Genomic DNA, 18,452 nt, shown 5'->3' with positions numbered 1-18,452 from the left:
CAAAAGACCTAGAGTCAATTATTTTTCGGAATACATTAAGACTTTTCCGTAATTATATGGGTTAAGATAAAGAGCTTCCGAACAGAAAACAATATGGCAGCCGCCATGCAGGGGCGCATGGCATCCTGTCGCTTGTCATTGACATACAGTAAATTACTACACGGAGTGTTTAGAAGAGGGGTAAGGTGCCATATGATTTGAAGGTTTTCCACTCCACTGAACATTGACTTGAAACTACCGATAATTTATTCAAGATTTTGTTTGTACTTTCCATAGCCTGAACATAAATTAAAACAAATACATACTATGACATACACTAAAACAGACCTTTTTAAACACACATTCTTTCCACGCAGCATCATTAGCTGGGATAACACCGGTATTTTATTGTGATCAATTCTCTCCAAGGTTCATTGTCTGGCTACATTTTAGTACATCATATGGCAATGTTTTTGAAAACAATAGGTCACCTGGAATGAGAGTCATGTGATTTCTGTGTTCTGTAATAATGTGTTTTTGTTTGGTATGTTTGACAGTATGCTCAGGATGAACTTCAGTTTCCACATGATATTAACATTGAAGAGGAAGTCCTGGAAAAAATGGAAATGGACAATATTAAAAGAAGAAACCATCCAGGACGTTTGGCACAAAATAAGCTACTTCCTTTACCTACTAAGTTAGTGAATGCTGTAGATATTGTAACACAAAGTGAGTACTTATGTAACTAATGTTTTATTTTTCTTCTCTATAACCTTGTAGCTGCAGGGCTATATATAGAGATGGCATTCTTCTTGCTTCTTTTAGAGAAGAAAATTAGTGATTGGAGAAATTGGCTTCAATATGAAATAACCTCACTAAGGACCCTTTATTGGAAGAAAAATGTCAGCTTTATTTAGATATATAGTTATTTTTCGACAATTGCGAAACTAGTTATATCAGCTTATATTTCCGATCAGGGATTTGAGCCCCAGCCACCTAGGTGAAAGGCAAGTGTGTTAGCACTGCCACCCGACCATTCATTGGTTGAAAGACTTCCAGGATGAGTTCCGAGTTGCATGATCAAGATAGTTTGCTTCCAATAACTTTTTTTTTTAGAAATCATCTCCTTTTTTGACAACATTTTTAGCTCACCGGTAACGAGTAATCGAGAGCTAATGCTGTCACCCCGGCGTCTGCGTCCCACCCCAAAACTTTAAAGTTTTTGGGGAAGTTTTTGGAAAGCTGGTATTCCAAAAGTATATACCTCATGCCCTTCTAATTTGGTTTATACATTCATTAGAGGTCTAGGAGTGATGTTATGGCAAAATCCTGCAGAAAAAAATTGTGATTTTTTCGCATTTTACCATTTTGTGGACTTAACTTTTTTGGCACCAAAACCCACTTTAAAGTTTTTAAGGGTTAGTTTTGGAAAGCTTGTAAGTCCACACCCTTCTTATTTGGTTTAGAGGTCTAGGAGCGATATTATGTGACATACAATTTCAAAATGACATGCTTATACATACATAAAAAATGAATGCATAGTGTGATTGCTGCTGCCGGTGAGCTTTCGCAATCATTGATTGCACTTGTTAAAGGTAGCAAGGAAATCAAATTTTTGTTAATTGGTAAAATATAGAATATATGAAAAATGACACACAAAAGGAAGTTGATGACAAGGTTCTAATGTCATGTGTGTATGAACATTAATTGCAGATGTATAGTAAATTACCTTAACACAATGTTACAGAGTATGGAAAGAGATCTACAGCAGAGGAAGCTAAGAAGTTTGACGCTAGCATCATGGGTCGTCATCCCCCACCAGAACCAGAGGTGTTGCGAGATAAAGTGGCTGTGATCAATCAGAAATTGGAAAAGAAAAGTAAACGCATCATTTATATAAGTAATACATGTATATAACCTCATTCCATGATAGGTACCAGTATATTGTATAACTTAAGTATGGAGCAGAACTGGAGGCAGAACTTATTACCCAATAGACAAAATATAGACTGGGAAGTGATATTGAATGTTTTCATTGAATGTTTGATTTGAATGATCTTTGGAACCAGGAAACCAAATCCTGGGTAAAGAATATATCTGCAAAATAAAATACAGTACAGAGATGTAGGCTATTATGTAAAACAAAATGTCCAAAGCATATATATTTAGTAGAGATAAATATATTTTGTACATTGTTGCAATAAATTGAAATGAAGGGAAGTAACTCCTTGTAATGTAAACAGAATTGACACTGTGATAGAATGAAGACTTGTTGTCATGAAGAAGCATTTATCAATTGTTATCGTTTGTGTTTCAGATAAAAAAGACCCATCCACTATGAGTGAGGAGGAACGGAAAGTTTTCCTTTTGAACAGGAAAAGTAAAATACAGCAGATTCTCCGACACACTACACACTTACAGAAGTCTGTCGAGTAAGATTCAAGTTGTTGTGGTTGAAACACTTTAAACTTGTTACATATACTATCATAAACATTCATGAAGAAAACAAGAAGTAGGTGATAGGGCAGTGTAAGAAATGTCATGTGTAAGCTGTTTGTGCTGAAATGGCAGCTCCAGCTGTATGCTCCCCAGGGAGGTGAGAAAGATATTGTCTAGTTGATAAAGGCCCACTAACCACAGATGATACTTTGTGAACTGCTTTAGATGGCTATATTGCTTTGATTTATAGTAGCTATATATAAAACTCAAAATTATCAATTATTTTAAAGAGTGATAATCACAAGATATTTTGACAACTTAAAAAGAAAAGTCAAAATACAATCTGAGATGTTTTATATCTTACCAGTTATTTTGAATGTTTTATTTTTTGATGCATGTACATTTCGTATGGAAACAAAATTGTGGATTTATGCAAAGCATTAAAAATCCTGACCAAAACATTATATCCAGTGTTACATCCAGATTTAGACATACATGTGCCTTGGTATCTGGTAAGGTTGTATAGCTATATCAAACATTTATAGTTGTGGTATTCAATATACTAATCATGAATTCTGTGACTTTCTTTGTTAGCTACACAGGTTATACCACTATTGTGTATCTCGTTGCTCGCTTGGCCAAGAACTATAGTATCATCCGGACATGTCTAAATGAGGTAGGTACAATACATCAACATATCCATCAAGGTACATAATGTATATACCAGGTATCACCTCCTACACGAGTCACTTATATACCAGGTATCACCACCTACACCAGACACTTATATACCAGGTATCACCTCCTACACGAGTCACTTATATACCAGGTATACCACTTATATACCAGGTATCACGTCCTACACGAGTCACTTATATACCAGGTATCACGTCCTACACGAGTCACTTATATACCAGGTATCACCTCCTACACCAGTCACTTATATACCAGGTATCACGTCCTACACGAGTCACTTATATACCAGGTATCACCTCCTACACGAGTCACTTATATACCAGGTATCAACTCCTACACGAGTCACTTATATACCAGGTATCACCTCCTACACGAGTCACTTATATACCAGGTATAACCTCCTACACGAGTCACTTATATACCAGGTATCACCTCCTACACGAGTCACTTATATACCAGGTATCACCTCCTACACGAGTCACTTATGTACCAGGTATCACCTCCTACACGAGTCACTTATATACCAGGTATCACCTCCTACACGAGTCACTTATGTACCAGGTATCACCTCCTACACGAGTCACTTATGTACCAGGTATCACCACCTACACGAGTCACTTATTATTTATATACCAGGTATCACCTCCTACACGAGTCACTTATATACCAGGTATCACGTCCTACACGAGTCACTTATATACCAGGTATCACGTCCTACACGAGTCACTTATATACCAGGTATCACCTCCTACACGAGTCACTTATATACCAGGTATCAACTCCTACACGAGTCACTTATATACCAGGTATCACCTCCTACACGAGTCACTTATATACCAGGTATAACCTCCTACACGAGTCACTTATATACCAGGTATCACCTCCTACACGAGTCACTTATATACCAGGTATCACCTCCTACACGAGTCACTTATATACCAGGTATCACCTCCTACACGAGTCACTTATATACCAGGTATCACCTCCTACACGAGTCACTTATGTACCAGGTATCACCTCCTACACGAGTCACTTATGTACCAGGTATCACCACCTACACGAGTCACTTATTATTTATATACCAGGTATCACCTCCTACACGAGTCACTTATATACCAGGTATCACGTCCTACACGAGTCACTTATATACCAGGTATCACGTCCTACACGAGTCACTTATATACCAGGTATCACCTCCTACACGAGTCACTTATATACCAGGTATCACCTCCTACACGAGTCACTTATGTACCAGGTATCACCTCCTACACGAGTCACTTATATACCAGGTATCACCACCTACACGAGTCACTTATATACCAGGTATCACCTCCTACACGAGTCACCTATATACCAGGTATCACCTCCTACACCAGTCACTTATATACCAGGTATAACCTCCTACAGGAGACAGTTATATACCAGGTATCACGTCCTACACGACTCTCTTATATACCAGGTATCACCTCCTACAGGAGACAGTTATATACCAGGTATCACCTCCTACACGACTCTCTTATATACCAGGTATCACCTCCTACACCAGTCACTTATATACCAGGTTTCACCTCCTACACGAGTCACTTATATACCAGGTATCACCTCCTACACGAGTCACTTATATACCAGGTATCACCTCCTACACCAGTCACTTATATACCAGGTATCACGTCCTACACGAGTCACTTATATACCAGGTATCAACTCCTACACGAGTCACTTATATACCAGGTATCACGTCCTACACGAGTCACTTATATAACAGGTATAACCTCCTACACGAGTCACTTATATACCAGGTATCACCTCCTACAGGAGACAGTTATATACCAGGTATCACCTCCTACACGACTCTCTTATATACCAGGTATCACCTCCTACACCAGTCACTTATATACCAGGTTTCACCTCCTACACGAGTCACTTATATACCAGGTATAACCTCCTACACGAGTCACTTATATACCAGGTATCACCTCCTACAGGAGACAGTTATATACCAGGTATCACGTCCTACACGACTCTCTTATATACCAGGTATCACCTCCTACACGAGTCACTTATATAACAGGTATAACCTCCTACACGAGTCACTTATATACCAGGTATCACCTCCTACAGGAGACAGTTATATACCAGGTATCACGTCCTACACGACTCTCTTATATACCAGGTATCACCTCCTACAGGAGACAGTTATATACCAGGTATCACCTCCTACACGACTCTCTTATATACCAGGTATCACCTCCTACACCAGTCACTTATATACCAGGTTTCACCTCCTACACGAGTCACTTATATACCAGGTATCACCTCCTACACGAGTCACTTATATACCAGGTATCACCTCCTACACCAGTCACTTATATACCAGGTATCACGTCCTACACGAGTCACTTATATACCAGGTATCAACTCCTACACGAGTCACTTATATACCAGGTATCACCTCCTACACGAGTCACTTATATAACAGGTATAACCTCCTACACGAGTCACTTATATACCAGGTATCACCTCCTACACGAGTCACTTATGTACCAGGTTTCACCTCCTACACGAGTCACTTATATACCAGATATCACCTCCTACACGAGTCACTTATATACCAGGTATCACGTCCTACACGAGTCACTTATATACCAGGTATCACCTCCTACACGAGTCACTTATATACCAGGTATCACCTCCTACACGAGTCACTTATATACCAGGTATCACCTCCTACACGAGTCACTTATATACCAGGTATCACCTCCTACACCAGTCACTTATGTACCAGGCATCACCTCCTACACGAGTCACTTATATACCAGGTATCACTTCCTACACGAGTCACTTATATACCAGGTATCACCTCCTACACGAGTCACTTATATACCAGGTATCAACTCCTACACGAGTCACTTATATACCAGGTATCACCTCCTACACGAGTCACTTATATACCAGGTATAACCTCCTACACGAGTCACTTATATACCAGGTATCACCTCCTACACGAGTCACTTATATACCAGGTATCACCTCCTACACGAGTCACTTATGTACCAGGTATCACCTCCTACACGAGTCACTTATATACCAGGTATCACCTCCTACACGAGTCACTTATGTACCAGGTATCACCTCCTACACGAGTCACTTATGTACCAGGTATCACCACCTACACGAGTCACTTATTATTTATATACCAGGTATCACCTCCTACACGAGTCACTTATATACCAGGTATCACGTCCTACACGAGTCACTTATATACCAGGTATCACGTCCTACACGAGTCACTTATATACCAGGTATCACCTCCTACACGAGTCACTTATATACCAGGTATCACCTCCTACACGAGTCACTTATGTACCAGGTATCACCTCCTACACGAGTCACTTATATACCAGGTATCACCACCTACACGAGTCACTTATATACCAGGTATCACCTCCTACACGAGTCACCTATATACCAGGTATCACCTCCTACACCAGTCACTTATATACCAGGTATAACCTCCTACAGGAGACAGTTATATACCAGGTATCACGTCCTACACGACTCTCTTATATACCAGGTATCACCTCCTACAGGAGACAGTTATATACCAGGTATCACCTCCTACACGACTCTCTTATATACCAGGTATCACCTCCTACACCAGTCACTTATATACCAGGTATCACCTCCTACACGAGTCACTTATATACCAGGTATCACCTCCTACACGAGTCACTTATATACCAGGTATCACCTCCTACACCAGTCACTTATATACCAGGTATCACGTCCTACACGAGTCACTTATATACCAGGTATCACCTCCTACACGAGTCACTTATATACCAGGTATCACGTCCTACACGAGTCACTTATATAACAGGTATAACCTCCTACACGAGTCACTTATATACCAGGTATCACCTCCTACAGGAGACAGTTATATACCAGGTATCACCTCCTACACGACTCTCTTATATACCAGGTATCACCTCCTACACCAGTCACTTATATACCAGGTTTCACCTCCTACACGAGTCACTTATATACCAGGTATAACCTCCTACACGAGTCACTTATATACCAGGTATCACCTCCTACAGGAGACAGTTATATACCAGGTATCACGTCCTACACGACTCTCTTATATACCAGGTATCACCTCCTACACGAGTCACTTATATAACAGGTATAACCTCCTACACGAGTCACTTATATACCAGGTATCACCTCCTACAGGAGACAGTTATATACCAGGTATCACGTCCTACACGACTCTCTTATATACCAGGTATCACCTCCTACAGGAGACAGTTATATACCAGGTATCACCTCCTACACGACTCTCTTATATACCAGGTATCACCTCCTACACCAGTCACTTATATACCAGGTTTCACCTCCTACACGAGTCACTTATATACCAGGTATCACCTCCTACACGAGTCACTTATATACCAGGTATCACGTCCTACACGAGTCACTTATATACCAGGTATCAACTCCTACACGAGTCACTTATATACCAGGTATCACCTCCTACACGAGTCACTTATATAACAGGTATAACCTCCTACACGAGTCACTTATATACCAGGTATCACCTCCTACACGAGTCACTTATGTACCAGGTTTCACCTCCTACACGAGTCACTTATATACCAGATATCACCTCCTACACGAGTCACTTATATACCAGGTATCACGTCCTACACGAGTCACTTATATACCAGGTATCACCTCCTACACGAGTCACTTATATACCAGGTATCACCTCCTACACGAGTCACTTATATACCAGGTATCACCTCCTACACGAGTCACTTATATACCAGGTATCACCTCCTACACCAGTCACTTATGTACCAGGCATCACCTCCTACACGAGTCACTTATATACCAGGTATCACTTCCTACACGAGTCACTTATATACCAGGTATCACCTCCTACACCAGTCAATCAAGTCTCTACTGTTCACTTTTATTAGCATAGCATTTGAAATATATTACTTGTATGAATGTAGTTAATATATATCTAGAAACACATTGATATAGACATGTGTTATATTTTGATATATGTAATATAACAACTACCTCACTGTTTTGTGCTGTAGATTGAGAAACGTAATCCAGACTTCCAGCCTAGTGCGATGTATAATGTAGGGAGCGGACTGGGAACAGCAGTGTGGTGAGTACAGGTTGTACTCATGATAAAGATAGAGTTTGGGGAAAACCTCACTATTATTTCCTTCAAATCTAGTTTTAGGGCTGTTTAGTAGTATCAAAGAGGTATTTAAGTACTTAAATACAAAGCTTTGAGATTTAAATTTGTATAAAAACACAAAATATTATACAATATTTTTTTGATTTTAAGTAGGCCTAATCTTGCACGGAATGGAGCAACAAAAAAGGAAACTCATAGAAGAAAGTGATAATTATCTTTTGATTTATTTCTGTGTATGCATGTACTTTGGGCCTTTTTGTACTTTTTAGCCTGTGATGTTTTATAATATTCCATAATATGTAATTCTGATCTATATCTCCAGGGCCGGTAACACTGTTTGGGGGTCAGCTATAACACAGTTCTATTGTCAGGATCCAGCTACAGACATGTCAACTCTGGCCAGGCTATTACTACAGGGTAAGACTTCACAAGTCTAGGGGCACCAGTGGGGTATACTACACAGTCATCACAAGTCTAGGGGCACCAGTGGGGTATACTACACAGTCATCACAAGTCTAGGGGCACCAGTGGGGTATACTATACAGTCATCACAAGTCTAGGGGCACCAGTGGGGTATAGTGCACAGTCATCACAAGTCTTGGGGCACCAGTGGGGTATAGTACACTGTCATCACAAGTCTAGGGGCACCAGTGGGGTATACTACACAGTCATCACAAGTTTGCGGTAACCACTGGGGTGTATTACAGGGTTTACCACATGTTATCACAAATCCTTTGGCACCAGAAGGGTTTACTACACAGTTAACTGCATGATACCACAAATACTGGGGCACCAGGGGGGTACTTCAAGGAATCCCGAGCTAAAGAAACATACTCCGTCAGCTGTGTGACAGAGACTTTATTTAACACTATGTACAAGCACCGTTGACCGTTCCTTTTACTGTACAATACTCCTCCTGTTTTTCTTAACATAAAAGCTCAACTCGAGACTCTTCATACCTAGTACCATGGGTTTTTAGTTGTTTGAATGTGAAAGAACAGGGAAAACAAGTGCCCTGACAGGAATTCACCCTGGTCTCCAGCATGCTAATTCATGGCCATACCACCTGAAGCTGAGTGAGAAACACTTTTTAACACTCAACAAGCATCAGTAACCCGCTCCATTTACAGTTACATTATTTGTTACACTGTGATGCTCTACTTAAAGGAAGCATGTGTGGATTAGGAACCTACCATTTGATAAACAATACAATAAATATAATCAATATTTATTAATCCCTGGTAAAGATGATGTCTCTCAGTAATAATGCATGTTGTTATCTTTAATAATAATATAGTTTTGTTATATAGGAAGTATTGATACTAGCTACAGGAATGGTGTTTTGTTTTTACAGAGGGAGAGGAGCAAAAAAAGATGGTAATACCTGGAGTTTATTTCAGAGACAAGCCTCCCTCACACAGCTCTGTAAGTAATAAGCTCCCTCACACAGCTCTGTAAGTAATAAGCTCCCTCACACAGCTCTGTAAGTAATAAGCCCCCCCCCCCCTTCCCAAACAGCTCTGTAAGTAACAAGCTCCCTCACACAGCTCTGTAAGTAACAAGCTCCCTCACACAGCTCTGTAAGTAACAAGCTCCCTCACACAGCTCTGTATGTAATAAGCCCCCTCACACAGCTCTGTAAGTAACAAGCCCCCTCACACAGCTCTGTAAGTAACAAGCCCCCTCACACAGCTCTGTAAGTAACAGGGCCCCTCACATAGCTCTGTAAGTAACAAGCGCCCTCACACAGCTCTGTAACAAGCCCCCTCACACAGCTGTGTTAGTAACAAGCTCCCTCACACAGCTCTGTAAGTAACAAGCTCCCTCACACAGCTCTGTAAGTAACAAGCTCCCTCACACAGCTCTGTAAGTAACTAGTCCCCTCACACAGCTCTGTAAGTAACAAGCTCACTCACACAGCTCTGTAAGTAACAAGCCCCCTAACACAGCTCTGTAAGTAACAAGCTCCCTCACACAGCTCTGTAAGTAACAAGCTCCCTCAAACAGCTCTGTTAGTAACAAGCTCCCTCACACAGCTCTGTAAGTAACAAGCCCCCTCACACAGCTCTGTTAGTAACAAGCTTACTCACACAGCTCTAAGTAACAAGCCCCCTCACCACACTGCTCTGTAAGTAACAAGCTCCCTCACACAGCTCTGTTAGTAACAAGCTCACTCACACAGCTCTGTAAGTAACTAGTCCCCTCACACAGCTCTGTAAGTAACAAGCCCCCTCACACAGCTCTGTAAGTAACAAGCCCCCTCACACAGCTCTGTAAGTAACAAGCTCCCTCACACAGCTCTGTAAGTAACAAGTCCCCTAACACAGCTCTGTAAGTAACAAGCTCCCTCACACAGCTCTGTAAGTAACAAGCCTCCTCACACAGCTCTGTAGGTAACAAGCCCCCTCACACAGCTCTGTAAGTAACAAGCTCACTCACACAGCTCTATAAGTAACAAGCCCCCTCACACTGCTCTGTAAGTAACAAGCTCCCTCACACAGCTCTGTAAGCAACAAGTCCCCTAACACAGCTCTGTTAGTAACTAGTCCCCTCACACAGCTCTGTAAGTAACAAGCTTACTCACACAGCTCTGTAAGTAACAAGCCCCCTCACACAGCTCTGTAAGTAACAAGCTCCCTCACACAGCTTTGTAAGTAATAAGCCCCCTCACACAGCTCTGTAAGTAACAAGCTCACTCACACAGCTCTGTAAGTAATAAGCCCCTTCACACAGCTCTGTAAGTAACCAGCCTCCTCACACAGCTCTGTAAGTAATAAGCCTCCGCAAACAGCTTTGTAAGTAACAAGCTCACTCACACAGCTCTGTAAGTAATAAGCTCCCTCACACAGCTCTGTAAGTAACAAGCTCACTCACACAGTTCTGTAAGTAACAAGCCCCCTCACACAGCTCTGTAAGTAACAAGCTTACTCACACAGCTCTGTAAGTAAAAACCCTCCTCACACAGCTCTATAAGTAACAAACGCCCTCACACAGCTCTATAAGTAACAAACGCCCTCACACAGCTCTGTAAGTAACAAGCCCCCTCACACAGCTCTGTAAGTAACAAGTCCCCTCACACAGCTCTGTAAGTAACAAGCTCACTCACACAGCTCTGTAAGTAACAAGCTCACTCACACAGCTCTGTAAGTAACAAGCTCACTCACACAGCTCTGTAAGTAACAAGCCCCCTCACACAGCTCTTTAAGTAACAAGCCCCCTCACACAGCTCTGTAAGTAATAAGCCCCCTCACACAGCTCTGTAAGTAACAAGCCTCCTCACACAGCTCTGTAAGTAATAAGCCCCCTCACACAGCTCTGTAAGTAACAAGCTCACCCACACAGCTCTGTAAGTAATAAGCCCCCTCACACAGCTCTGTAAGTAACAAGCTCACTCACACAGTTCTGTAAGTAACAAGCCTCCTCGCACAGCTCTGTAAGTAACAAACCCCCTCACCACACTGCTATGTAAGTAACAAGCTTACTCACACAGCTCTGTAAGTAACAAGCCTCCTCACACAGCTCTGTAAGTAACAAGCCCCCTCGCACAGCTCTGTAAGTAACAAGCCCCCTCACCACACAGCTCTGTAAGTAAAAAGCTCACTCACACAGCTCTGTAAGTAACTAGTCTCCTCACACAGCTCTGTAAGTAACAAGCTCCCTCACACAGCTCTGTAAGTAACAAGCCCCCTCACACAGCTCTGTATGTAACAAGCCTCCTCACACAGCTCTGTAAGTAACAATTCCCCCTCACACAGCTCTATAAGTAACAAGCTCCCTCACACATCTCTGTAAGTAACAAGCTCACTCACACAGCTCTGTAAGTAATAAGCCCCTTCACACAGCTCTGTAAGTAACCAGCCTCCTCACACAGCTCTGTAAGTAATAAGCCTCGGCAAACAGCTCTGTAAGTAACAAGCTCACTCACACAGCTCTGTAAGTAATAAGCTCCCTCACACAGCTCTGTAAGTAACAAGCTCACTCACACAGCTCTGTAAGTAACAAGCCTCCTCACACAGTTCTGTAAGTAATAAGCCCCCTCACACAGCTCTGTAAGTAGCAAGCCCCCTCACACAGCTCTGTAACAAGCCCCCTCACACAGCTCTATAAGTAACAAGTCCCCTCACACAGCTCTGTAAGTAACAAGCCCCCTCACACAGCTCTGTAAGTAACAATCTCACTCACACAGCTCTGTAAGTAATAAGCCCCCTCACACAGCTCTGTAAGTAACAAGCCTCCTCACACAGCTCTGTAAGTAATAAGCCCCCTCACACAGCTCTGTAAGTAACAAGCTCACCCACACAGCTCTGTAAGTAATAAGCCCCCTCACACAGCTCTGTAAGTAACAAGCTCACTCACACAGTTCTGTAAGTAACAAGCCTCCTCGCACAGCTCTGTAAGTAACAAGCCCCCTCACACAGCTCTGTAAGTTACAAGCCCCCTCACCACACTGCTCTGTAAGTAACAAGCTTACTCACACAGCTCTGTAAGTAACAAGCCTCCTCACACAGCTCTGTAAGTAACAAGCCCCCTCGCACAGCTCTGTAAGTAACAAGCCCCTCACCACACTGCTCTGTAAGTAACAAGCTCCCTCACACAGCTCTGTAAGTAACAAGCCCCCTCACACAGCTCTGTAAGTAACAGACCTGAGGAGTCACAACATCATATTAAAATCTTTAAATACTGGTAAATTCTTCTCAATGACCAGGAGACCAAGGGTCATAATATTAGTCCAGTAGCAAGCTGGGATGAAGGGCTACCAAGTTTGTTGAAATTAATGACCTTTACCTCCTTTCAAAGTTACAGGAGTCACATCATTTTACTTACATTTTAAATAACATCTTCTCAATAACCTAGAAGTTCAGGGTCATGATGTTTGGTCAGTAGCAAGCTAGAATGAAGGGCTAGTAATCTTGTTGAAATAACACCCTTGACCTACTTTCAAGGTTATGGGGGTCAGATGTGTTGAAATCTAAAAACTAAACACTATCAGCAAAGGGTTGACCATTAAGACCCATGGGCTTTTTGTCAAACTTTTGAGCAATATTGAAACTATATTTCTACATCTCCATCTCAATGAATATAATTTCCTCCTTAAAGTCACTATATTATGTACAATAATATGTTCTTTGGTTGGTTTCCAGCTGCCTTTTCCATTAGTTGTGAGTGCTTTCACCTTACTGGAGCAGCCCAGCCTGTTGGACCGCCTAGAGCTAGTTAACCACCTGTGGAATATGACCTCGGAATACCTGGTAACCTTTTCTTATGTGACCTCTGTGTACCTGGTAACCTTTTCTAATGTGACCTCTGTGTACCTGGTAACCTTTTCTAATGTGACCTCTGTGTACCTGGTAACCTTTTCTAATGTGACCTCTGTGTACCTGGTAACTTTTCCTAATGTGACCTCTATGTACCTGGTAACCTTTTCTAATGTGACCTCTGTGTACCTGGTAACCTTTTCTAATGTGACCTCTGTGTACCTGGTAACCTTTTCTAGTGCAACCTCTGTGTACCTGGTAACCTTTTCTAATGTGACCTCTGTGTACCTGGTAACCTTTTCTAATGTGACCTCTGTGTACCTGGTAACCTTTTCTAACGTGACCTCTGTGTACCTGGTAACCTTTTCTAACGTGACCTCTGTGTACCTGGTAACCTTTTCTAGTGCAACCTCTGTGTACCTGGTAACCTTTTCTAATGTGACCTCTGTGTACCTGGTAACCTTTTCTAGTGCCACCTCTGTGTACCTGGTAACCTTTTCTAATGTGACCTCTGTGTACCTGGTAACCTTTTCTAATGTGACCTCTGTGTACCTGGTAACCTTTTCTAGTGCAACCTCTGTGTACCTGGTAACCTTTTCTAATGTGACCTTTGTGTACCTGATAACCTTTTCTAATGTGACCTCTGTGTACCTGGTAACCTGTTCTAATGTGACCTCTGTGTACCTGGTAACCTTTTCTAATGTGACCTCTGTGTACCTGGTAACCTTTTCTAACGTGACCTCTGTGTACCTGGTAACCTGTTCTAATGTGACCTCTGTGTACCTGGTAACCTGTTCTAATGTGACCTCTGTGTACCTGGTAACCTTTTCTAACGTGACCTCTGTGTACTTGGTAACCTTTTCTAATGTGACCTCTGTGTACCTGGTAACCTGTTCTAATGTGACCTCTGTGTACCTGGTAACCTTTTCTAATGTGACCTCTGTGTACCTGGTAACCTTTTCTAATGTGACCTCTGTGTACCTGGTAACCTGTTCTAATGTGACCTCTGTGTACCTGGTAACCTTTTCTAATGTGACCTCTGTGTACTTGTGACCTTTTCTAACGTGACCTCTTTAAGTACCTTGTAAACCTTTTTATACATGTCTTCTGAGATCATTGTTTGTTGTTGTAATTTGTCATTAGGTATAACATGTGAGTTTTGTATTTCCAGGTGTTGATAGAGAACGGGTCATATGCAGGTCACACTGTGATACAGGAAGCAAAAGAGTGGATTCTAGAGGTAAACATTATATTCCTAGTACATTTTACTCACCATGAACATGAAGGCTGTGTAGTTTATAGGTTAATCTTCATAAATTATAAGGTACCCATAGCCCCCCACAGGTACTGCTAAATTACACAACTAAATCAGCCAATTAGCTGCTCTTCATCTGAACCAAGTCCCTAACGAAAATGTGTTTCTGATCTTCATAGCTACCGGTATTTTCTTTTGTAATCAATATATGGAATACGTACTTCCTATACACGAGAATAAACAGTAATGTATTCATACTTGAAAATTTACACTCCTTCTGAGTATAGAATGTATAGGACTACAGGTGTAAAAAGGCGGGAACTTCAAATGAGCAAATGAGGGGACGGAGTCAATAGTAATAACATATGAAAATATTTAGTTGTGTGAGGCCTGGTGCAAGCCGAGTAGTATTAGCACTGACTGACTGAATCAACCTTTTAGTAGTTAATTGTGTCTATATTTATAATATTTTCCCTGTGATAACTAACATTAGTTTTGTTTTCCAGTCATCATCAGGCACCACAGCTGATGAGGAAGCCCATGTATTTGCTCCAGTAAGTGTTCAAACATTCTGGGTTATAATTACAGAAACCTCCATTTATTAATCAGTTTATCTACTCCTTTTTCAATTGTTGAGGTAAAACGTATATTAGTAGGAGGGTGGGGAGGATTAATGCAGTTCTGAAGTGTCAATGTGTGCATAAGAATGTTATAATTAGGCCTGGCAACCTGCTCTACTTGAGGGGAGGTTGAGCAAGGTCAATGTATTGGAGAAATTGCACCGAAAAAGATTATCAAAGCCGGTATGATAAGTTATTTTTGTTAAGTGGCTCTGCCATGCATTAACAAATGCCTGGTAGCATTTTTTTCTGTGTAATTACATGATATTCTAAAAATGAAAACTTTTTTCCAGTGTCCTCATGATATGAAATGTCCTAAGTTTGCCTTCAAAGACATGAAAATTGCTTGTACATTTAGTGCCAGTTATGAGCCGCTGAAGCAATCTAAGGTATGTATCAGGTCACCAGGGTCTATTGACACAAAAGAAAAATTTTTAAGAAGTGACAAATTTTAACATGGATGTAATGTATAAGATTAACAGTCTTATGTAGGTCTGTTCCATAGACAGGGATTTTTCAACCTGAGTGTAAGTTTGGCTGGCAAGTACAAGAATTGTTGAGTGCTGGTCAGACAAACTCTTATATGAGGGTTGAGATGTTCCTGTCTATGGAACAGACCCATGTTTGATTATTTTTCTCAAATACTTAGAAATAACCACCTTTAGTCCAATCTTATTAAAATTAGCCTTGAAATTTCTTCTTTTCTACAATGAACAGCAATAAAAGATTTAAGAATTCCCCACAGGAGATTATTTAAATTAGATTGCTTCAAGATGGAAAGAACCTCTGTCTCTTTGTCCGAAGTAAAAAAAGCCCAACCCAAAACAAACGTTTAAACAGAGGATTCCTCATTCTCAGCAATTGTATGGTGTCGGCTGTCTTTCCCTATCCTGGTAAAGACTGATTTGTCTTTTTCTTAGCAAAACTATAACATGTTGTCATAATACATTAATTTTTTTGCCAGATGGATTCCAACAAGAAGACAACTTCTTACTCGTATGTAATTTTGAAACGGGGAAAAGTGGATAATCCAGGTGAGATTTAGTAAAATGTTCTTAAGTCTAAAACTACACACTGATGAATCTACAATTTATTTTCATGAGTTCTTTTCAGCTGTATTACTTTGAAAAGAAGTCCAACAGTGCTAAATTTAAGAGATTCCAGAAATTATGTGAGTCATGTCAATATTCTATGAGTACAGGACTCGCTTGTAGATTTCTTACCGAGTATGATCAAACATATCATAGACCACTCTGTGGAGCAGAGGAAAAATGGTTTTTTTTTAGCAGGTGGCCTTTCTATACAGGTTTATATATAGAGTGAAACATGAGAATTGGTAACTGAAACAGGTGGTCGCTATAAACATTTTTTGTCTCCCATGCGATAGTGTCGTTAAGCGAGACTTAGGTGTTACTTTCCAGTTGTGGAGGCACAAACATTTCTGTTAAACTCTAAACATCTTTCTAAGTAGATATTAAGCTATCATAATGGCAACTTGTATCTATATATAACCATACAAAACACACATTTCAGATTCATAATTTTAACAAAAATACTAATGTTAATTGGACTGAATTAATTTGGCCATTTTAAAAGTTTTCCTTTTAGCTCCACATCGAGCTGAATTTCTCTCTTTAGTACGTAAGCTATCATAATTTTTTCCAATGTAATTTTGTTCAACACATTTGTCAAAACTATGCAAAAGAGCTTTATGAAAATAGACCCCTTTTTTTCCCCCGATTGGTCAACCATTATAGCCGCCATTTCCTGTTCTCTTATTGGTCGAAATTTAGATATTATGTCTAAATTTGATGAAATTTGGTATGTAGGTACATCATTTGACATCGGTCACTCTCGTAACCTCACTTTCACATTTCAACGAAATGGCTGCCATTTACTGGCCTCTGATTGATCCAAATTTAGATATTGTATGATTTTGATGAGATTTGGTATATAGGTACACTATCGGACACCGGCCACTTTCGTAAACTTTGAGTCGGGTGTTATTTTTTTCTGTTTTAATGGGTTGCTTGTAGATGCAAAGTGACCATGGATTGTCCAGGCTTTGACTAAGATTAATGTTGCTTGTTATTTTTTTCTGTTTTATTGTGTTGCTTGTAGATGCAAAGTGGCCACGAATCGTCCAGGCTATGAATCATAAAGATCATCACACACACTGTCGCATGTGTTGCCATGACGCTAGTCTTCGACACTACATCGTTACAAAGAAAAAAACAATGAGGTAGGTCACCAACATCCTCACTGACAGTATCGTGCAACATTTTCATTTCAAAAGCATCACGGGTCTTTTCACCTTCCTTTCCAAATCAAGACCCTGTCACATCTCTTTGGTCAACAAGTGCAATTAAGTGATAACTTGTTTCATAATTGTTGTAACGTAAATGAAGTTTGAATCCTCACTGACAAGAAATCATATGATAAATGATGTTTTTCTGTGCAAATTTTTGTGTTTCAGACCAGTGTATGAGATCCTACGACGTTCTTACTGGGGAGACAAAGTGCCAGTCGACCTAACAAATGCCAGCACAGAGGGAGCACTGTATAATTCTGAGGAAGGAGTTAATTACAGAAAAAAAACAAAGACGAAAAACAAATCCAAACGCAAACAGATGCAAACGGAATCCTTATTAACTGGCTTGATGCTAGACAGTTCTGGTGATCTGGACAATATAATGGACAAGTGGAAAGATCATATGAAATCAGCCAATCCAGACGAAAGTCTGTCAGAACCTGGTAACCAAACAGATGACAGTTCAAATACAGACTACTTGTACAATTCTGTAGACTCAAGAAGAGAAGATTCAGTTGACAAGGACGATTTAAAAGACTCCACAGGAGACTACCGTACTTAACACAGATAGTCCGTAATTATGATGAAATAAATGTCATAGACACAGTACAATTCGGTATTTTGTTTTAACATCCTTGGACAGAGATATACTGGATGCTTGTCTCAGCTTACATGT

The 18,452-nt window shown here is 40.7% G+C and overlaps 1 protein-coding gene across 1 annotated transcript; it reads left to right on the top strand.

Annotated features, from left to right (window-relative positions):
• The first annotated feature begins 85 nt into the window (after nucleotides 1–85).
• On the top strand, nucleotides 86–18,388 carry LOC117337408 (methyltransferase-like protein 17, mitochondrial). The gene is made up of 15 exons (XM_033898382.1): nucleotides 86–180; nucleotides 537–708; nucleotides 1,727–1,858; nucleotides 2,297–2,411; nucleotides 3,013–3,094; nucleotides 8,226–8,299; nucleotides 8,658–8,752; nucleotides 9,690–9,760; nucleotides 13,477–13,584; nucleotides 14,762–14,830; nucleotides 15,352–15,399; nucleotides 15,759–15,854; nucleotides 16,430–16,499; nucleotides 17,587–17,707; nucleotides 17,942–18,388. Exons 1-15 carry the CDS (start codon nucleotides 94–96, stop codon nucleotides 18,336–18,338), a joined length of 1,737 nt encoding a protein of 578 aa, XP_033754273.1. The 5' UTR covers nucleotides 86–93; the 3' UTR covers nucleotides 18,339–18,388.
• Nucleotides 18,389–18,452: the final 64 nt, after the last annotated feature.

The sequence above is a fragment of the Pecten maximus genome, chromosome 11 (genome assembly GCF_902652985.1).
Source record: "Pecten maximus chromosome 11, xPecMax1.1, whole genome shotgun sequence".
NCBI classification, from domain to species: domain Eukaryota; kingdom Metazoa; phylum Mollusca; class Bivalvia; order Pectinida; family Pectinidae; genus Pecten; species Pecten maximus.
This window is presented reverse-complemented; position numbering and strand designations above follow the sequence as displayed.

Bases quoted from the DNA above. Each gene is read 5' to 3' on its own strand.
- LOC117337408 (XM_033898382.1), top strand. From the start codon at position 94: ATGGCAGCCGCCATGCAGGGGCGCATGGCATCCTGTCGCTTGTCATTG. The intron at 9,761-13,476 runs GTAAGTAATAAG...GTTGGTTTCCAG, and splicing joins AGCCTCCCTCACACAGCTCT to CTGCCTTTTCCATTAGTTGT. The intron at 15,400-15,758 runs GTAAGTGTTCAA...ACTTTTTTCCAG, and splicing joins AAGCCCATGTATTTGCTCCA to TGTCCTCATGATATGAAATG.